Source organism: Podarcis cretensis, assembly GCF_951804945.1.
Source record: "Podarcis cretensis genome assembly, chromosome: 10".
NCBI lineage: Eukaryota > Metazoa > Chordata > Lepidosauria > Squamata > Lacertidae > Podarcis > Podarcis cretensis.
In genome coordinates this window covers 5,481,637-5,503,619 of record NC_137179.1, presented here as the reverse complement: position 1 = coordinate 5,503,619, position 21,983 = coordinate 5,481,637, and the positions used below count along the sequence as shown (strand labels likewise).

Sequence of the window (21,983 nt, the reverse complement as noted above, 5' to 3'; positions counted from 1 at the left end):
GACCCGGAAACTACAACTAATCCAGAACGCGGCAGCTAGACTGGTGACTGGGAGCGGCCGCCGAGACCATATAACACCGGTCTTGAAAGACCTACATTGGCTCCCAGTACGTTTCCGAGCACAGTTCAAAGTGTTGGTGCTGACCTTTAAAGCCCTAAATGGCCTCGGTCCAGTATATCTGAAGGAGCGTCTCCTCCCCCATCGGTCTGCCCGGACACTGAGGTCCAGCTCCGAGGGCCTCCTGGCAGTTCCCTCACTGTGAGAGGCCAAGTTGCAGGGAACCAGGCAGAGGGCCTTCTCGGTGGTGGCGCCTGCCCTGTGGAATGCCCTCCCATCGGATGTCAAGGCGATGGACAACTACCTGACATTCAGAAAACATCTGAAGGCAGCCCTGTTCAGGGAAGTTTTTAATATGTGACATTTTAGTGTATTTTTCATCTCTGTTGGAAGCCGCCCAGAGTGGCTGTGAAACCCAGCCAGATGGGCGGGGTACAAATAATAAATAATAATAATAATAATAATAATAATAATAATAATAATAATGTAAAATCAGTGAAATGTATAAAGCTGAAAAGCAGAGAGAGAGAGAGAGAGAGAGAGATCAGCCTTGCGGCTAGTGATGGGCGCGGAACCGAATCTCCCCGGAACCAACGTTGCTTTGGTGAGGAGGCGCGGCGGGAGGTTTATACCGAGGGACCAAGATGGCGGCGCCCAGCGCTACGGCAGCTGCTGCTGCTGCTGCCTCGGAGAAGGAGGATGGCGATTCGGGCGGCAAGACGAAGTCTCCGGCCATCACGCCGCAGAAAATACGGGAGCTGATCGATGAGGGGATCGCTCCGGAGGAGAGCAGCCCGGAAGGGTGAGCGGGGAGGGGAGACGAGCAGCCGGCGCCGAAGCCCGACCGCCCCATCCGCACCTAGAAGCGGCCTGCGCGGCGTCCGAGGCGGCCTTGGGGCCGGAGAATCTCGCCTTCCCCTCGGTGCTGCTTCAGGCCAGACGGCGACGGGCAAGCAGGATCCCAGGGCTGAGGAGAAGGAAGGGGCTTGGGATTGCACAGGATAGAGAAACCTGGATTTGTTAAAAAATAAATTAAAAAATTCCTCCCAGTAGCACCTTAAAGACCAACTAAGTTAGTTCTTGGGATGAGCTTTCGTGTGCATGCAGTTTCAGGTTAAGAATAGATCTCCAGAACGAATTAAGTACTTAACCCGAGGTACCACTGTATTAGAAAAGACAGGATGTTATAACCAATATTCCTTTCTTATTGTTAATTCTTTTTTGCTTTTTATTTTCTTTATCTTCTCTCTATTATATTTTTGTGTTTAATTTTGATGTGACTATTTGTAATATATATGTAAGATAAAAAAATTCCTTCCAGTAGCACCTTAAAGGTAAAGGTAAAGGTACCCCTGCCCGTACGGGCCAGTCTTGACAGACTCTGGGGTTGTGCGCCCATCTCACTCAAGAGGCCAGGGGCCAGCGCTGTCCGGAGACACTTCCGGGTCACGTGGCCAGCGTGACATCGCTGCTCTGGCCGTTTACCTTCCCGCTGGTAAGCGGTCCCTATTTATCTACTTGCACCCGGAGGTGCTTTCGAACTGCTAGGTTGGCAGGCGCTGGGACCGAACAGCAGGAGCGCACCCCGCCGCAGGGATTCGAACCGCCGACCTTTCGATCGGCAAGCCCTAGGCGCTGAGGCTTTAACCCACAGCGCCACTTGCGTCCCTGTAGTAGCACCTTAAAGACCAACTAAGTTAGTTCTTGGTATGAGCTTTCGTGTGCATGCAGTTTCAGGTTAAGAATAGACCTCCAGAACAAATTAAGTACTTAACCCGAGGTACCACTGTATTACAAAAGCAGGATGTTATAACCAATATTCCTTTCTTATTGTTAATTCTTTTTTGCTTTTTATTTTCTTTATCTTCTCTCTATTATATTTTTGTGTTTAATTTTGATGTAACTATTTGTAATATATATGTAAGATAAAAAAATTCCTTCCAGTAGCACCTTAAAGACCAACTAAGTTAGTTCTTGGTATGAGCTTTCGTGTGCATGCAGTTTCAGGTTAAGAATAGACCTCCAGAACGAATTAAGTACTTAACCCGAGGTACCACTGTATTACAAAAGACAGGATGTTATAACCAATATTCCTTTCTTATTGTTAATTCTTTTTTGCTTTTTATTTATCTTCTCTCTATTATATTTTTGTGTTTAATTTTGATGTAACTATTTGTAATATATATGTAAGATAAAAAAATTCCTTCCAGTAGCACCTTAAAGACCAACTAAGTTAGTTCTTGGTATGAGCTTTCGTGTGCATGCAGTTTCAGGTTAAGAATAGACCTCCAGAACGAATTAAGTACTTAACCCGAGGTACCACTGTATTACAAAAGACAGGATGTTATAACCAATATTCCTTTCTTATTGTTAATTCTTTTTTGCTTTTTATTTTCTTTATCTTCTCTCTATTATATTTTTTGTGTTTAATTTTGATGTAACTATTTGTAATATATATGTAAGATAAAAAAATTCCTTCCAGTAGCACCTTAAAGACCAACTAAGTTAGTTCTTGGTATGAGCTTTCGTGTGCATGCAGTTTCAGGTTAAGAATAGACCTCCAGAACGAATTAAGTACTTAACCCGAGGTACCACTGTATTACAAAAGACAGGATGTTATAACCAATATTCCTTTCTTATTGTTAATTCTTTTTTGCTTTTTATTTTCTTTATCTTCTCTCTATTATATTTTTGTGTTTAATTTTGATGTAACTATTTGTAATATATATGTAAGATAAAAAAATTCCTTCCAGTAGCACCTTAAAGACCAACTAAGTTAGTTCTTGGTATGAGCTTTCGTGTGCATGCACACTTCTTCAGATACTGATACTTCTTCAGATACTTCAGGTATCTGAAGAAGTGTGCATGCACACGAAAGCTCATACCAAGAACTAACTTAGTTGGTCTTTAAGGTGCTACTGGAAGGAATTTTTATTTTTATTTTTTGACTATGGCAGACCAACACGGCTACCTATCTGTAACTGGATTTGTTCAGTGCATTCATGCATCGTGCCCCCTTTCCTCCGTGGTTCTTTCCTTCTTCCTCCCCATTTTTATCCTTGCAACAATTCTGTCAGGCGGGGTTAAAGATGAATCGTACTGTGGGAATAATAATAATATTATAATAATTTATAATTTATACCCCGCCCATCTGGCTGGGTTTCCCCAGCCACTCTGGGCAGCTTCCAGCAGAATACAGTGGTGCCTTGGGTTACATACGCTTCAGGTTACAGACTCCGCTAACCCTGAAATATTACCTCGGGTTAAGAACTTTGCTTCAGGATGAGAACAGAAATCGTGCTGCGGCGGCAGCGGGAGGCCCCATTAGCTAAAGTGGTGCTTCAGGTCAAGAACAGTTTCAGGTTAAGAACAGACCTCCGGAACGAATTAAGTACTTAACCTGAGGTACCACTGTATTAAGCTACAATAACCTATTAAACATTAAAAGCCGCCCTAAACAAGGCTGCCTTCAGATCATAGCTGTCAACCTTTCATTTTTTTGTGGGAAATTCCCTTATTCATGCACCATTTCCCGCTGCTATCCTGGACTGTTAGATATCCCGTAGACTGTCCCCAGGACAAGTGAGGCTGCTGATCCCTTATTTTCAAATCTGAAAGTTGACAGCTATGCTTCAGATGTCTTCTAAATGTCAGGTAGTTGTTGTTCTCTTTGACATCTGGTGGGAGGGCTTTCCATAGGGCAGGCACCACTACCAAGAAGGCCCTCTGCCGGGTTCCCTGTAACTTGGCTTCTTGCAGGGAGGGAACCGCCAGAAGGCCCTTGGAACTGGACCTCACTGGGAAGAACTGCCCCGTTTGATCAAAGGGAAAACAGGGACATCCTGGGCATTATTCTGTTTCTAGCTGCCTGCCTAGGGGGTGCCCCCCAAGCAGGGCAGGTGTCCCCTGTTTTCTGCTCCCAGGACAGCTGTGGACTTAACATGTGGATGATAATGCTTTAGTTTGTATGGGGAACCCTTTTCAGCCTGAGGGCAGCATTCCCTACTAGGCCAGGTGTGCTGGTGTGGATGCTTGTTCCAGCAGTTGCCACCAATGCAGCAGCTGCCTGTAAAAAGCAGTGTTACAAGCTGCTACAATGATACCTTACCTCAGTTCCCAACTGCTTTCTACTTCTGCTCATGCTAATATACACTATTGTCATAAGTGTGAGGAAATAAATGGGAATAATTTTTTATTTTTTTTAAAAAAACCCTGTGCATGACCATGTTAATCGTGTGCCATTTGGTATATTTGTATGGAAATTGAAAGCTATTCTGAGTACTGACTGTGAATGGTTTTAACACATTTGATCCTGTGCTTTGCACTGTCATTGAGGTACAGTGGTACCTTGGTTTGCGAACATTTTGGATTACAAACACGTCAAACCCGGAAGTGCGTGTCCTGGTTTGCAAACTTTTTTTGGATTACAACTTTTTTTTTTTTTTTTTTTTTGGGATTACGAGCAAATTTTTTGAGAGCCCCATTGGCGAAAGTGCATCTAGAGCAGTGTTTCCCAACCTTGGGTCTTCACCTATTTCTGGACTCCAACTCCCATCATCCCTAGCTAGCAAGATCAGTGGTCAGGGGTGATGGGAATTGTAGTCCAAAAACAGTTGAAGACCCAAGGTTGGGAAACACTGGTCTAGAGTTACAATCTGTTTTGGTTTACAAACGGACCTCCGGAACAGATTATGGTTGTAAACCAAGGTACCACTGTATATTGGTTCAGTGGGCCAAGGTTGCTGGTCTTCAACTGTTCAATTGTAGAAGCTTTATTTTGGTCTGGGTGGAGACATATTTGTGCTGATGAAAGATAGGAGTGAAATCGGTTCTTGCTGCCACCATGAACAGAAAATTGTCTTACTTTACTATCTCTTCCCTGCATTTCAGAAAGGATTCGTCTGCTTTCACTGAACTATCAAATGGATCTCCCCAGATCGACGAGCTGCCTTTTGAGGGCACCAGTAAAGAAGCCTACTTCAGCAGAGTGGAAACATTTACCATATCCTTTTCCCCTTGTTTGTGTGGCTATTCCCTCCCCCCCACAGGTGGAATAAATGAAGACAACGGACACAGAGTTTTAGGTTAATGGGCGAAAATGGGCACAACTTTATTGATTACAGGAAAGAAGGGTATTGGCTTTAGGCATTGGCCCTAACCGACTATCCGGTCTGACCGGGAAGGGTTAAACACCAACAGGGGGAGCCACCCGAGATGCATATCCCTGGGCGCTCCCCGAGGGGTTACCGCTCGGGGGCGCGCTTTAGGCCCTAGCCTCCGTAGGTTTCGGACGAGGCGTCGCCCCTCGGAGTCCTTTAACGAACTACCCTTCAAGCATTGGGGGAGGTGATGGCGTTCCTCCCCCCCAACCTCATCTGCATGATAATACCCCGGCCAATGCCTACCGCCAAAACCGAGGGAGTTGTGACGATTTGCTACGAGGTAGGCGAAAAAACCAAGTGGCTCACAAAACCAGCCAATTAGCCAAATGGAAAAACTCCTACCAGGCCCCTTGCGGCGACCAGCCGAAGCCCATAGCAAGGTCAGTGGCAAAACCTAAAGGGCGGGTGGGTGGGAAACTGCGTCGTCTCCAGGGAAGAAAGGGGGCGAGCCAGGGGCTGCCCTGACCTTAAGTGGCCCTAGGAAGGCCCGCCCCTGCCGCCAGCCAATTGGCTGGCGCCACAGGGTATGCTAATTGGGTGAATCCCTGTCTCCTGCGAGGCTGACGCCAGCCTCGCGAGAGTGAGTGTGGGCGGGGTCGTGATCCCACAACCCCCCCTCCTCCTGAAGATCGGAAGGGGCATTCTGAGACAACTATATCGAGCAACTCCCCAGTAGTCAAGAGCAATATCAGCCACTGGGAATTTCCCCATTTTGTAATTTGGAACTGCCAAATAGTGGGGATTCATAACAAGTCAAAATTGGGCATGTTCTGTAGGTTAGGCGAGTGAAGGTCTAAGTAAGAGGGCCGTTCAGCAGTAGGGTGAGAATTGGGCACAGAAAGGCGGAGCCGGGGAAGTGCTGGCATTTCATACTCATAGATGGAACTGGGATTGGTCCCAGCTGAAAAAAATAGCTTATGTAGATTGGTTCTTCTGTCTTGCCGACAATTTTATTTATTTAATTTATCCCCAGCTAAGACCGGGCTCAGGGCGGCTAACATCAGGTATAAAAACAATTGATTAAAATACAACTTAAAAACAAGATTAAAATACTACTTAAAATGTAGCCTCATTTCAGTGGAAGCCCAGATCAAAAACTGTTTGCGGGGAGAAAATGTCAAATCTTCACCAAGGCCAACTATCCAGACTGGTCCTATGTGGGCCAGAAAAGCCAGGGAAGTCCCCAAATAGGGGTTCCATCACAGAAGGAAAGCACCTGGGGGTGCTTTAGACAGCTGAGAAAGTTGGACAAAGTTTTAAATTCCATGGTAGGCCCTCGGAAGAGGAAACCTTTATCCTAAGCATAAAAAGTTGAGCTCCTTAACGCAAGCACTCGCTCAAGTGGGCAGGCAAACCCCATGAGTTGTCTCCTCTGATCTGTGCCAAGTATGGATGGACCAATATCGAGTGCGATATGTTGAAGTGTGCCAGCTGCCAGGCCTACCTCTGTGCCAGTCTGCAGCTGGCTTTCGACTTCAGCAAGTGTAAGTGCTGCAGAGCCTCAAATCCTGACAGGGCCCAGTCTGTTAAAATCCAAAGGCGACCCTTTGTAACAATTTGCACAATTCTGTGATTTTCTTGGGCAAGTGTGGAATGTGGACAGCTGTGGGGGGAAAGGCAAATTCAATGCTAGAGATAATTAGGAAATGAATTCTGGGGAGGGGCACACATTGCTTCCAGGATGAGGGACTGGAATGCTTCTGAATACCAGTTGCTGGAAACCGGATGAAAAGAGTCCTACCAGCATCACGTTGGCTTCTCTTAGAACATCCAGTATACCTGAAGGAGCGTCTCCACCCCCATCATTCTACCCAAACACTGAGGTCCAGCACCGAGGGCCTTCTGGTGGTTCCCTCACTGCGAGAAGCCAAGTTACAGGGAACCGGGCAGAGGGCCTTCTCAGTGGTGGCCCCTGCCCTGTGGAACGCCCTCCCACCAGATGTCAAAGAGAACAACAACTACCAGACTTTTAGAAGACATCTGAAGGCAGCCCTCTTTAGGGAAGCTTTTAACGTTTGATGTATTACTGTATTTTAATATTTTTTTTGGAAGCCGCCCAGAGTGGCTGGAGAAGCCCAGCCAGATGGGCGGGGTATAAATAATAAATTATTATTATTATTATTATTACATGATGCTGGATTACATGGGCCATCAACCTGATCCAGCGTGCTCTTCTTATGTTTAAGAACTCCCATCAGTCTTAAACAGCATGATCAGCATGGTCAATGATCAGAGATTATTGGAGCTATAGTGCAACAACATCTGGAAGTCCAAAGGTTCCCAGTCTGTGATTTATAGCATTTTTTTAACCCCTGCACCTCTCATACTGCTCTCCCCTGTTGGAATGGCTTCAGCTAGGTGATAGCTGGAGTCCCTAGTGAATTCATGATGTGGGCAAGATTTGAATTGGTGGACTCCCAGTTCACCGCTCAGTCTCTTAGCCACCACCTTGCACCAGTTCCTGTGTGTCCCTAGTGATTAATAATAATAATAATTTTTTATTTATACCCCGCCCTTCCCGGTTCAGAAAACAGGGCTCAGGGTGGCTAGCAACAAATTTAAAACTCTTAATTGATGCAACAAAAAAGAGCATAAAATACAGTATAAAACGTGAATAACAATAAATTCAGAAATCAAAAATCAATTTAGGGGGGTAAATCCATCCGATAAACATTAGATGATCACCAGGGCTAGCTGGCTAAATTAGTCCTATTTGGGCCAGCGAGGAGACCAGGGGAGAATTAGCTGTGGGATCCCAGAGCAGGTGATCTTCATAAAAGGGGAGGGGGAGGGAAGGGGTTAGTCTAGAAGCGCCTGCTGTTGTGGCAATGATGGCACTGAGTATGGACTTGGTCAACCCCTCAGAGACAGTTCCATGTAATAGCAGGTTATCAGCATAAAAAGCATTTGAACAAAACACTTGAGTTTGCCTGATGTGAGCTGTCGTCTGAAACAGTTGGGGAGGTGCCATGCTCAGGAGAGCTATTGAATGGGCATGGTTACTTTGTCACTTAACCGGTTTGAAAGGATTTTTCAAGGTGGCTCCTTTCCTGGGGAGACCTGGCATTCAGGAGGTATGTTTGCTTTCCAGACAAAGAGAGGTGTGTGGAGCTGAGGAAGGCTTTGTCAGCGGCTCACGAGAAGTTCTGCTTCTGGCCTGACAGCCCCTGCCCAGGTAAGCAGTGAGACGCTTTGCTGATGGTGGGAAAAAGGAGTCAAGCATTTTTGTTGACTGCTCTGCCTGCCCCACTGTTTGTTGGCCAACTGTTCTTAAGACTGCTATTTCTTCCGCCTTTTGATTAGATCGCTTTTCTGTCTTGCTGGTCGACGAGCCCCTTGCCCTTTTCAGTGACTTCCTGGAGCGCTTTCAGAGCCTCTGCCAGTTAGAACTGCAGCTGCCTACTCTGAAATCAGAAGATCTCAAAAGCATGGTAAGAGTTCTCAAGCGGCCTGTGACCCTGCCGGGGTAGTGAGACAAGCGGAGGGGAGAGTCCATGGGTTAAAGGACTCGAGCATCAATCTGAATTTTTAAATGAGGGACACTTGACCTGTAACTCGCCAGCTGGAGGTGATCTAACAAAATTCCAGCTTGCAACTCTCAGACAGGGTTTTAAAAAGGAGCCAAAATGTAGCCGTGCCTTGATTGTCTGAGCTCAGTCCAGGAAACATGAATTGTTGTTGTTGTTGTTTAGTCGTTTAGTCGTGTCCAGCTCTTCGTGACCCCCTGGCCCTCCTGTCTTCCACTGCCTCCCGCAGTTTGGTCAAATTCATGTTTGTAGCTTCTAGAACACTGTCCCACCATCTCGTCCTCTGTCGTCCCCTTCTCCTTGTGCCCTCCATCTTTCCCAACATCAGGGTCTTTAAAATCTCACTGAGCATCTGAATCTCACTGAGCATCTGAGGTGCCTTTCCCTTTCCACTGAGTAACTAAATAAGCCATGGTGTTTGGATTAGAGGCAAGGCAGAAAGAGGACTTGTGGTTTGGCTTGAGCCCCAGCAGCTCTTCCTTCTACACGTAAAAAACTTGTCTTCTGAGGAAGCGCCATGTGCCCTGATCAAAGGCGGATATAGGGGATAATAATAATAATAATAATAATAATAATAATAATAATAATAATTTATTTATACCCCGCCCATCTGGCTGGGTTTCCCCAGCCACTCTGGGCGGCTCCCAATCAAGTGTTAAAAACAGTACAGCGTTAAATATTAAAAACTTCCCTGAACAGGGCTGCCTTCAGATGTCTTTTAAAGATAGAATAGCTGCTTATTTCCTTCACATCTGATGGGAGGGCGTTCCACAGGGCGGGCGCCACTACCGAGAAGGCCCTCTGTCTGGTTCCCTGTAACCTCGCAATGAGGGAACCGCCAGAAGGCCCTCGGAGCTGGACCTCAGTGTCCGGGCTGGACGATGGGAGTGGAGACGCTCCTTCAGATATACTGGACCGAGGCCGTTTAGGGCTTTAAAGGTCAGCACCAACACTTTGAATTGTGCTCGGAAACGTCCTGGGAGCCAAAGGCAAATCGGGTTTCCTATGATTCATTGCCAAGTCAGCTGGAGGCAAGCAGGGCTCTGGGAGCGAGTCCTGATGGAGGGAACCCAAGTTATCGATCCCTCGTCCCTCCCAAAGAGGTGGAGGGTGAGCTTAGATTATCAGAGATCCCCACATTGATTTGTTGCTGTTGTTTTCCGGATCCTATTATAATTGTTTGCAATGAAACCTTCATGGCTTAGATTTCCCTTTGCTTACTTGAAAGCAGAAGCGGAACTAGAGGGCTGCTGCTTCCCCATCCCTAGGCTGAAGGGGTTATATCCCACATAGTGCCAAGGAACACATTCCATTTGTGCAATGAAACTTGCACACCTACGAAATCGGGGGGGGGGGGTCGTCTAACCCTCTGTAGCAGATTTGGGAAGAGTGCAAGTTGCAGGTGAGTTCCATGTGCGAATAGAAAACCTTGCACTTGGGTGTTTGTCAGGTGCCACCCAAGGTCTCAAAATCTCATGGAACATTGAAATAATAATAATAATAATAATAATAATAATAATAATAATAATAATAATAATAATAATAATAATAATAATATAATATTATTTATACCCCGCCCATCTGGTTGGGTTTCCCCAGCCACTCTGGGCAGCTTCCACAGAGACCAAAAATACACTAAAATGTCACACATTTAAAACTTCCCTGAACAGGGCTGCCTTAAGAGGTCTTCTGAATGTCAGGTAGTTGTTTATCACTTTGACATCTGATGGGAGGGCGTTCCACAGGGCGGGTGCCACCACCGAGAAGGCCCTCTGTACCTTGGCTTCTCGCAGGGAGGGAACTGCCAGAAGGCCCTCAGAGTTGGACCTCAGCATCTAGGCAGAATGACAGGGGTGGAGACGCTCCTTCAGGTATACAGGACCAAGGCCGTTTAGGGCTTTCAAGGTCAGCACCAACACTTTGAATTGTGCTCGGAAACATACTGGGAGCCAGTGTAGGTATTTCAGGACCGGTGTTATATGGTCTTGGCGGCCGCTCCCAGTCACCAGTCTAGCTGCCGCATTCTGGATTTGTTGCAGTTTCCGGGTCACTTTCAAAGGTAGCCCCACGTAGAGCACATTGCAGTAGTCCAAGCGGGAAATAACTAGAGCATGTACCACTCTGGTGAGACAGTCTGCGGGCAGGGAGGGTCTCAGCCTGCGTACCAGGTGGAGTTGGTGAAAGCTGCCTTCTACCAGGTCCGAATCTTTGCTCTCCCAGCCTTGGATTTTCCACCTGGGGGGAGAGAGGCTGCCATTGGGGACTAAAGGAGAGTGGCGTCTCTCTGACCCAACCTCTTTTCCATGAAGGCCCGTTGGCATTTTCTCTTCCTTCCTTTGTGGAGCTCCTGCATGAAACTGGAGAGATCTCTGCCCCCAGTTCACTTTGGGAAGAATGGGAGCTTTTCAGGTACAGAATCCCAAGTTTTCTAGGTAACCAAACGCAGAAGGCAGGCAGTTCCCTTTAGGCAGTGTGTTGACATGGTATGTTTGGCTTCCCAGGGCTTGACAGAAGAGAAGATCAGCCACGTCTTGCAGCTGATTGAGGAGGAAGCCGACTGCAAAACAGAGAGTGAGAAGACGCCAGTCAAACGTGCCTCAGACCTTCAGATCCATGTCCCAGCCTGCATCTTGGCCCTCTGTGGATGGACTAGTAGGTATGTAGGCAACCGGAATCATGGAATTGTAGAATTGGAAGGGGACCGAGAGAGTCAGCTAACCCAACCGCCTGCTGTGCAGGAAGCACAGCTAAAGAAATGGGACGCAGGTGGTGCTGTGAGTTAAACCACAGAGCCTAGGACTTGCGGATCAGAAGGTCAGCGGTTCGAATCCCTGTGACGGGGTGAGCTCCCGTTGCTCGGTCCCTGCTCCTGCCCACCTAGCAGTTCGAAAGCACATCAAAGTGCAAGTAGATAAATAGGTACCGTTCTGGCGGGAAGGTAAACGGCATTTCCGTGCGCTGCTCTGGTTCGCCAGAAGCGGCTTAGTCATGCTGGCCACATGACCCGGAAGCAGTACGCCGGCTCCCTTGGCCAGTAAAGCGAGATGAGCGCCGCAATCCCAGAGTCGGTCACAACTAGACCTAATGGTCAGGGGTCCCTTTACCTTTTTTTAATCTCTTGTTTAAAAACCTCCAATGAAGTGACATTCCACTGTCAAACAGCTCTTACCACCAGAAGGTTCTGGTGTTTAGTCGGAATCTACTGTCTTGTAATTTGAATCCAGTGGAAAACAAGCTTGCTCCACCTGTCATGGGACAGCCCTTCACATATATGAAGATGGCTATCACACCATTTCGGAGTCTTCTCTTCTGCAGGCTAAACATACCCAATCGAAAGATGTCTTTCTTTTTTAAAAAATTCATCTTTATTAATTTAAAATGTCATCTTACATATATATTACAAATAGTTACATCAAAATTAAACACAAAAATATAATAGAGAGAAGATAAAGAAAATAAAAAGCAAAAAAGAGTTAACAATAAGAAAGGAATATTGGTTATAACATCCTGTCTTTTCTAATACAGTGGTACCTCGGGTTAAGTACTTAATTCGTTCTGGAGGTCTATTCTTAACCTGAAACTGTTCTTAACCTGAAGCACCACTTTAGCTAATGGGGCCTCCTGCTGCTGCTACGCCGCCGGAGCACGATTTCTGTTCTCATCCTGAAGCAATGTTCTTAACCTGAGGTACTATTTCTGGGTTAGCGGAGTCTGTAACCTGAAGTGTATGTAACCCAAGGTACCACTGTAAAGTCTTCTGAAAGAAACTTCCAATCGTTCTCGTACTTTTTCTATTGTCTTAATTTTATCACACAGTTTGTTTTATAACTTTTCCTGTATATTCATCTAGCATATTTATTCCGTTTATTATATACAAGTATCATTCAGTTCTGCTAGGATAGCATCATTATTATAATAATATAACCTTATATATTCTTTGATTAGTCTCCGTTCTCTGAATTTTTTTTGAAAGATTTCAGGCACATTCAGACATTCCCACGTTCCAGTCCCGTCTCCCCTGCTCCTTCTGTACTGGGCAAGTTGTCCCGCAGCTGCCCTTGTCATCACCATCTGTCGCAGGGACGGAGAAGCTGTGGCTCTCCAGATGTTGCTGAGGGTCCCAAACATCTGGAGGGCACTAGCTTGGGAAAGGTGAGCCTAGAGGGACTTGGAAGCCTCAGGGCTTTCCAGATAGGGCTAAGCTGATGTATTGGTATGGATCACATTTCCTTTATCCCCTGATTTTAATTCTTGCGTCTTCCCTCAGCCCTTCCTCTGGATCCGTCCATCTCCCCTTGATCACCTGTTGTCGCTGCATGAGGAAGGTGGGCCTATGGGGTTTCCACCAGATCGAGTCGGCCATCCCTGAGATGGAGCCTCCCCCCAGCCTCACCAGCACTCCTCTCCCTTTTTCGGACGGGCGCACGGACAGAGTCCCTGCGGTGCCCACGTCCCCATGCCGGATGATGACCCGTAGCCGGGACACGAGCTTCCCTCTGGGCTCTGAGCAGGTCAGTCTTGTGGGGGGCCAAGTTACAGGTCTAACCTTGAAGGGGCTTCCTTTCACATTGGGGCAGTGGCTCCTCTTTCAAATCCCTGCCCTGCATTTGTTGTTGTTGTTTAGTTGTGTAGTCGTGTCCGACTCTTCGTGACCCCCTGGACCAGAGCACGCCAGGCCCTCCTGTCTTCCACTGCCTCCCGCAGTTTGGTCAGGCTCATGTTTGTAGCTTCGAGAACACTGTCCCACCATCTCGTCCTCTGTCGTCCCCTTCTCCTTGTGCCCTCCATCTTTCCCAGCATCAGGGTCTTTTCCAGTGAGTCTTCTCTTCTCAGGAGGTGGCCAAAGTCTTCAGGATCTGTCCTTCCAGTGAGCACTCGGGGCTGGTTTCCTTCAGAATGGAGAGGTTTGATCTTCTTGCAGTCCATGGGACTCTCAAGAGTCTCCTCCAGCACCAGCACCATAATTCAAAATTTGTACATTTTGAACCACCTGCATTTGTACCACCAGCAAAAAATTTTATTTGCATTCTTGGGCTCTGTTTAGATTTTCTGGATCTCCTCCTGTGACTTTTAGAGCGTAATAAGATGCCATAAGAAAGCTGCAGAGATAGCGCAGGATAGTGCGCACCCCAGAAATGATCTCTTTCAGCTCCTGCCTTCTGGAAGAAGGTACAGGGTTATAAAGACTAGGACTAGCCACCTGAGAAACAGTTTCTATGCAAATGTGATTTTGGCTTTAAACGCAGTGTAAGGTAGTTTCTAGGGACGCAGGTGGCGCTGTGGGTTAAAGCCTCAGCGCCTAGGACTTGCCGATCGAAAGGTCGGCGGTTCGAATCCCTGCGGCGGGGTGCGCTCCCGCTGCTCGGTCCCAGCGCCTGCCAACCTAGCAGTTCGAAAGCACCTCCGGGTGCAAGTAGATAAATAGGGACCGCTTACCAGCGGGAAGGTAAACGGCGTTTCCGTGTGCGGCTCTGGCTCGCCAGAGCAGCGATGTCACGCTGGCCACGTGACCCGAAAGTGTCTCCGGACAGCGCTGGCCCCTGGCCTCTTAAGTGAGATGGGCGCACAACCCCAGAGTCTGTCAAGACTGGCCCGTACGGGCAGGGGTACCTTTACCTTTTTTAAGGTAGTTTCTATGGGAGTATATTGTATTAATTATGGGTTATTGTATTAATTATAGAGTTTTTAGGGGGCTAACCAGGCTCGGATAGCTGGGACAGCAGGCTTTGTTGGTTTTTGAATGTCTGATGTAGATTTTTTCAATTTCGTTGTTCTGTATGGGACAATGACAATAAAGATCATATCAATTATCGTCATAAGGGTGTATCTTGGTTTACAACCATAATCCGTTCTGGAGGTCCATTTGTAAACCAAAACAGATTGTAACCCAAGGCGCACTTTTGCCAAATGGGACCTCCAAAAAATTTGTTCGTAATCCCCCCAAATTGGGTTGTAAGCCAAAAAAAGGTTACAAACTGGGACACGCACTTCCGGGTTTGGCGTGTTTGTAATCCAAAACGAATGCAAACCAAGACGTACGCAAACCAAGGTACCGCTATACAAGGGTTGTCCAGCTGAACCTGCTGCCACGCAGGAAGCACAGCTGAAAAATTCCTAACAGATGGCCATCTGGCTTCTGTTTAAATACCTCCAATGAAGGAGAGTCCGCTACCTTTAACAAAAGAATGCTGCTTGCTAAAGTAACCCATAAAGGAAATCTGTGATCCATATAAATTAGGTAAGGTGGGCATACTCTGCCAGTATGGGCTTATTTCTACTGCTCTCATCTTTTCATTTCCCTTACTGCAAATCTACTGACCCTGTGTCTTTTTTAACTTGGTCTTCGTCTGTTGTCTCTGTCTTCGTTGTCTCTGTCTTCATCTCTCTCTTCATTGTCTCTGTCTTCATCTCTCTCTGTCACTCACTGCCTCTGTGTAGGAGTGGGATGGAGGGAGAATAGTTTCTGCCCCCCTGGGACCCCTTCTGAGTCCCACTCCTTGCTTTATGCAGGGGGATGGCACACCCAGCTAATGCCTCCTCCTCTTGCCCTCCTTCCCTTGCGCAGCACGAGAAGAGCCCGTCCTCCGTGATCAGCCGCATGCGCAGCTGGGACAGCTCCAGCTCCAGCGAACGAGCCGAGGCGGAAGCAGCGAGCCCCACCACCCGCAGCCGTCCCGTCACCCGCAGCATGGGGCAAAGCGATGGCAGCCTGGGGGCAGAGGTCTCCTGCAGCCCTCACCGGAGGACCAAGCGGGCGCGACTGTGCTCCACCAGCAGCTCGGTGAGTGCTTGGCAGGGGGGAATGAAGAAGGAGGAGGAAGAATAAGCCAATCCTTCAAGAGACAAAAAACAAACTAAAACAGGGGTCAGCAAACTTTTTCAGCAGGGGGCCGGTCCACTGTCCCTCAGACCTTGTGGGGGGCCGGACTACAGTGGTACCTTGGGTTACAGACGCTTCAGGTTACAGACTCTGCTAACCCTGAAAAAGTACCTCAGGTTAAGAACTTTGCTTCTTAACCTGAAACTTAACCTGAAACTGTTCTTAACCTGAAGCACCACTTTAGCTAATGGGGCCTCCTGCTGCCGCCGCACCCGCAAAGCACAATTTCTGTTCTCCTCTTGAAGCAAAGTTCTTAACCTGAGGTACTATTTCTGGGTTAGCGGAGTCTGTAACCTGAAGCGTATGTAACCTGAAGCATATGTAACCCGAGGTACCACTGTATAAGGAATTTCTATAGGAGTATATTGTATTTTAAAATGGGGTTTCAGAGTTTTTAGGCGGTTTTGAATGTCTTATGTCCATTTTTCAATTACATTGTTCTGTATGGGACAATGACAATAAAGATACTGTATCGTATTGTATCGTATCGTATCCCACCTTCTCCCAGGAGCTCAAGGTGGTGTGGATGGTTCTCGCCCCCTTATTTAGTCCCCACAGCAACCCTGTGGGACAGGTTAGGCTCAGAGGCTGTGGCTGGCCCCGAAGGTCACCCAGGGCGTTTCAAAGCTGAGCGAGGATCTGGACCCTGGTCTCCTATGTCCTAGTCCGATGCACTAACCACTGCGCCACGTTTATGTAGTGTGTAAGACGGGCAGGTGGCGCTGTGGGTTAAAGCCTCAGCGCCTAGGACTTGCCGATCGAAAGGTCGGCGGTTCGAATCCCTGCGGCGGGGTGCGCTCCCGCTGCTCGGTCCCAGCGCCTGCCAACCTAGCAGTTCGAAAGCACCTCCGGGTGCAAGTAGATAAATAGGGACCGCTTACCAGCGGGAAGGTAAACGGCGTTTCCGTGTGCGGCTCTGGCTCGCCAGAGCAGCGATGTCACGCTGGCCACGTGACCCGAAGTGTCTCCGGACAGCGCTGGCCCCTGGCCTCTTAAGTGAGATGGGCGCACAACCCCAGAGTCTGTCAAGACTGGCCCGTACGGGCAGGGGTACCTTTACCTTTACCTTTAAGACGGGCAAAATTCCTCAGAAAAGGTGGCTGGAGGACATTGGTCCTTGAGAGGCTTTGCTTCTTGCCGGGATATCGAAAATTAAAGCGGTCAGAAAGTTGTATGTGGGTTTCTCTTCTCCGCCATGGCTTTGAACACCTGCTTTCTTTTGTCTTCCTCCCATTGAAATTCCCGACTCCTCTCGATAAATTAATAGGAAGGATTCGAAAACCTGTGGGATCAGAGATTCTTAGAAGGCTGGAGCAAATATATGAGCTATTTGAAAAGTAATTGCGATGAATAGATTACGCTAGTAGGACTGCAAGAAGTTTTGTATGGTGGACTATTCGAAATATTGCAAGAAAGACTACGGGGGAAAATTATTAGTTAAGGATAATTAAATGTACAGTGGTACCTCAGGTTAAGTACTTAATTCGTTCCGGAGGTCTGTACTTAACCTGAAACTGTTCTTAACCTGAAGCACCACTTTAGCTAATGGGGCCTCCTGCTGCCACTGTGCCGCTGGAGCATGACTTCTGTATGTAACCTGAAGCAAAGTTATTAACCTGAGGTACTATTTCTGAGTTAGCGGAGTCTGTAAGCTGAAGCATATGTAACCTGAAGCGCATGTAACCCAAGGTACCACTGTAATAGGAAATTGAGAAATGCAGATTGATAAAGAACGGAAAATCATCAGAGGTGTTGACGGAAGTCAAAAATATTGTATAAGATGTGAAGATATGTTGTATGACTGTTGGAACTGATATGTTAAAAAATTAATTAAGATGTATATATAAAAAATAATAATAATAAATTCCCGACTCCTTTCTCTCTCTCTCTCAGGATTCATCTATCCGGAGCTTCTTTGACCCCATTTCCCAGCACCGCGACTGGTGCCCTTGGGTCAACGTGATGAAGGATCCTGTGAGCTCTGGAGGGACCCAACAGGAGGGAAAGGAAGACCTCGGCTGGCAGGTCACCTTGAAGGCCCTCCTGGCTTCTAGGCAGTCTGACCGGCCTGTGGATTTGGAGTCAGAGGTGAGAACCCGTCTCCCAGTGCCCGTGGTGTGCTAGGCGCTGTACAGAACAAGGAAAGCCCTTTTCCGCACAGCGTGTGGTTAGCCTGTGGAACTCCCCAACACAAGAGGCAGGGACGGGCACAAGCCTGCCTAGATGGCATGCGCAGAAGCAGCAAATCGCGACCCGCGGACGCGCAGATGCAGTTTGCGTTCGGCTCATGTTACGAATGGGGCTCCGGAATGGATCCTGTTCGCAACCAGAGGTACCACTGTATATGATCAGCATTTATCCATCATTACTAGAAATCATAAAATGTAAAAAATGTAAAAAAAAGGAATACCGTTCTCTGAAAACAGCTTCTTACATACAGAGGTTCCTCATGTGTTTGGGTAGTGCACTCTGTACATTAATTTTATTAGTAAATTAATGGCGGCATTTACATCCCGCCTCTTCCTCCAAGGAGCTCAAGATGGCGTGAATGGTTCTCCACCTCTTCATTTATTCCCCACAACAACCCTGCGGGGTAGGTTAGGCCGAGAGGCAGGACTGGCCCAAGGCCACCCAATGAGCTTCATGCCCATGCCTTTGATTTCTGATGCCCATCGTTCCAAATTAAATTTATGCAATGCACCTCATAATCTTTTCCACCCCTGTAGAGCCCCATCAACCTCAGGAGGGGTCAGTATCTACCTCTTTGAGAAAGGACTGGTTCCATTGTGGAACTGCTCTGACCATTGAGTTTCTCTCGGTGTTCACCCAGAATCTGTCCTTCTGGTCCTTTGCTCTGTGGGGCGGCAGAGAACAAAGTCTTTGCCCTGTTCTTTCTGCAGGGATTTGAGGAAGGTTTCATGTGTCCATCCGTCCCCAACATCAGCCTTCCGGCAAAATGTACAGTGGTACCTCGGGTTAAGTACTTAATTCGTTCTGGAGGTCCATTCTTAACTTGAAACTGTTCTTAACCTGAAGCACCACTTTAGCTCATCCTGAAGCAAAGTTCTTAACCCGAGGTACTATTTCTGGGTTAGCGGAGTCTGTAATCTGAAGCGTCTGTAACCTGAAGCGTCTGTAACCCAAGGTACCACTGTATCTGACTTCTATAAGACACCTGAAGGCAGCTCTGTTTAGGGAAGTTTTTAAAATTGGATGAATTATTGTACAGTGGTACCTCAGGTTAAGTACTTAATTCGTTCCGGAGGTCCGTTCTTAACCTGAAACTGTTCTTAACCTGAAGCACTACTTTAGCTAATGGGGCCTCCTGCTGCCACCGCACCACTGGAGCACAATTTCTGTTCTCATCCTGAAGCAAATTTCTTAACCTGAAGCACTATTTCTGGGTTAGCGGAGTCTGTAACCTGAAGCGTATGTAACCCGAGGTACCCCTGTAGTCCTTTCCTACATCCTTCCCTCCTTTGAGTTGTTCCCCACACCCCTGCCAATCTTTATTATCATCTTCTGAACTCATGCAAAGTTGTCTACAAGAGCCTCCGCCAACCGGGTTTTCGGACTACAACTCCCAGATGTGCTGGTTGGGACTGCTGGGAGCTGTAGTTACTGCTTGCGAGATGGAACGATTCCCCCCCCCAAACACCCCCTGCTCACCATTCTGGGGGGTCTCCTGACACACACACCCAAGATCTAATTTGGGGGGTAGGGGAAAGCCTCATTGCTCCAGGGCTTTTGCTGACAGAGAGCCAGTGTGGTGTAGTGGTTAAGAGCGGTGGACTCGTAATCTGGGGAACTGGGTTCGCTTCCCCGCTCCTCCACATGCAGCTGCTGGGTGACCTTGGGCCAGTCACACTTCTCTGAAGTCTCTCAGCCCCACTCACCTCACAGAGTGTTTGTTGTGGGGGAGGAAGGGAAAGGAGAATGTTAGCCGCTTTGAGACTCCTGAAGGGGAGTGAAAGGTGGGGTATCAAATCCAAACTCTTCTTCTTCTTCTTCTGACAGGGTTTGTTCAGGGAAATCCCACCTGTGGAAACTACTAGTAATGCAGCCTGAAATTGCATTGTCCATTTCTGCTGCAGCATCACACTGCTGCCTCCAGAGATAACACTACACGTTTTTGCCTGCGTTCGTGTGAATGCTTAAGTTTGTCTCTCTTTCCTGCTACAGAACCTCTCTGTGAAATCCCGCAAGGTCTTCCGGATTTTCCGGCAATGGGAAGCTCCCTGTTCCTCCTGAGAACTTCCGGCCTTTGACAGCATTGTGGAAAGGAACCTGCTAAGCATCATGGATGGAATTCTCTCTCTGTCTCTTTGTTATTAATGGAAAAAGACTTATTTGCACTGGTGGCAAGGCTGTCCTGGGAAAACTTGCCTTCGCTCCAAATTTGTAACCTGGAGTAATCCTCAAGGGCAGCAACCGGCTAACAATGGGAAGAAGACACGTCAACTGCAGCCACGGGGAGCCATCTTTTTCTATGCCTTCTTCGGGTTTACATGATGGTTTCCTGAATCCTTTGCACTGGTTCCCAACTGCCTAGGGCGATTCTCTATCTTAGGTGGAGCTGAATTTCCCTGATGTGCCCCTGGCTTGAATTGAACTGGCTCCAGCTGTGAGAGAAGATGGGTGAGATGGCCCACTTTGCATGTGGCAGATTTGGGTACGTCTCAGCTACAGAATTAAATTGGTTTTGCAGTTGAGGCTCACTGCCCTCCTGCTGCAAGGGATCCTGGGAACTGTAGTTCTGCAAGGGGCCTAGGGCTATCCAACAAACCATTCTCAGCCCCTGCACAAAAACTACAACTTCCTGCCATCTTTTTTGGGGGGGGAGCCATGCTATTTAAATGACTTTAAAACCAATTTAAGTTTGCGACGTAGATGTGGCGCTCGTGTTGAGTTTTGTACCCAGGCTGAGGTCTGGAGAACGTGACATTAATAAAACATTTTGCTGTCTTTTTTTATGATCATAACTTCGCTTAGATTTCCATTTGCGTGTGAGACTGCCAGGAGCCACGAGTGTTCTCTACCAAAAACCTTTTTGTTCCTTATCAGCCTAAATTGTACAATCTGGACGGCCAAAGAATTGACTTTGAGTGGGATGCATTTATGAAGAACATGCGTTCCTGTCTAGTAAGGGTGAGGATCTCTGCTTGGCTCCATGGGCCAGATTTTTATCTCCCTCAAACAGCTGAGCCAGAAGGCTTTGGTTCTACCACCAATGCCTGGTTTCTCTTGTCAATACAGTCACCAGGCTCCCAATCATGCATTGGCAACCGTGTCGCCTACACCTGATATCCCCAAAGCCCTGAGCAACTTGGATCCAAGATACCTGAGCCCTTATATCCCAGCCTGATCACTGAGATTATTCAGAGGAGTGTTCTTAGCTGCTCGCCTGTGTTACAGAGGCATGACTGGGTTCAGCAGGAAGTCAGGAATTTAGTCTTGCCGATCACAGAATTGGAGGGTTGGAAGGGATGGCCAAGGGTCATCTAGTCCGTCCCCCGGCAATGCAGCAATAACAGCTAAAGAATCTCTGACAGGTGGCCATCGAACCTCCGCTTAAAATCTTCCAAGGAAGCAACACCTCTAACAAATAATGCAAATTTGCTTTGCGTGTTTAACCAGGTTGCAGAATCCTGTTTTGAATTTCCAGGGTGCTGATTTTTTAATTCCCTTCTCCTTACACAAAGTGCAGGATCTGCCCCTCGCCGTCCAACTGCGTTCATCTCCATGTGCTTCCCAGTTTGACACTCGGCTGTCTCGTTCCTTGCTTTAAAAAGTTCCAGATTTTCTGAAAAACCTGAATCTTGGAGACAGAATTCACCGTGGAGATTGAGGGCATTTGGTGCTCGACTTGCCTAATACTATATTGCAGCCGTTGCTGGGGGGGGGGGCGCTCCTTGACACACAGCGCAGAAGGGGTAAAGGCATCTTTCGGTGGAAAAGCCATTTGCTTTACATGCAGATACGACCCTCAATGGCATCTGCCTTGCCTAAAACTCCAGAGAGTTGCTGCAAATCAAAAGGAGACAATACTGAACTAGATGGACCTTGAGCTAGATGAAGCCTGCTGGATCCGGCCCATGGCCCATCTTTCCCAGCATCCTGTTCTTCTCACAGCGGCCGACTGGGGGAAACCCAGAAGCAGGATTCGAGCGCAAGAGCAACTCTCTCTTTCTGCCATTTCCAGCAACCGGTACAGTGGTACCTTGGTTCTCAAACTTGATCCGTTCCAGAAGTCTGTTCCAAAACCAAAGCGTTCCAAAACCAAGGTGTGCTTTCCCATAGAAAGTAATGCAAAACTGATTAATCCGTTCCAGACTTTTAAAAACAACCCCTAAAAGA

General features: G+C 47.5%; 1 protein-coding gene across 1 annotated transcript; it reads left to right on the top strand.

Annotated features, from left to right (window-relative positions):
* Positions 1-682: 682 nt before the first annotated feature.
* Positions 683-20,591, top strand: ZC3HC1 (zinc finger C3HC-type containing 1). Its single transcript, XM_079992754.1, has 10 exons — positions 683-859; positions 4,948-5,059; positions 6,553-6,703; positions 8,311-8,394; positions 8,523-8,650; positions 11,248-11,402; positions 13,014-13,257; positions 15,312-15,527; positions 17,520-17,714; positions 19,809-20,591. Exons 1-10 carry the CDS (start codon positions 702-704, stop codon positions 19,875-19,877), a joined length of 1,512 nt encoding a protein of 503 aa, XP_079848880.1. The 5' UTR covers positions 683-701; the 3' UTR covers positions 19,878-20,591.
* Positions 20,592-21,983: the final 1,392 nt, after the last annotated feature.

What these genes read in the sequence shown, in the direction of transcription:
- ZC3HC1 (XM_079992754.1), top strand. Translation starts at nt 702, where the DNA reads ATGGCGGCGCCCAGCGCTACGGCAGCTGCTGCTGCTGCTGCCTCGGAG. An exon ending in GCCTGACAGCCCCTGCCCAG is followed by an intron (nt 8,395 to 8,522) that starts GTAAGCAGTGAG and finishes CCTTTTGATTAG; the next exon opens with ATCGCTTTTCTGTCTTGCTG. An exon ending in TGTGCTCCACCAGCAGCTCG is followed by an intron (nt 15,528 to 17,519) that starts GTGAGTGCTTGG and finishes TCTCTCTCTCAG; the next exon opens with GATTCATCTATCCGGAGCTT.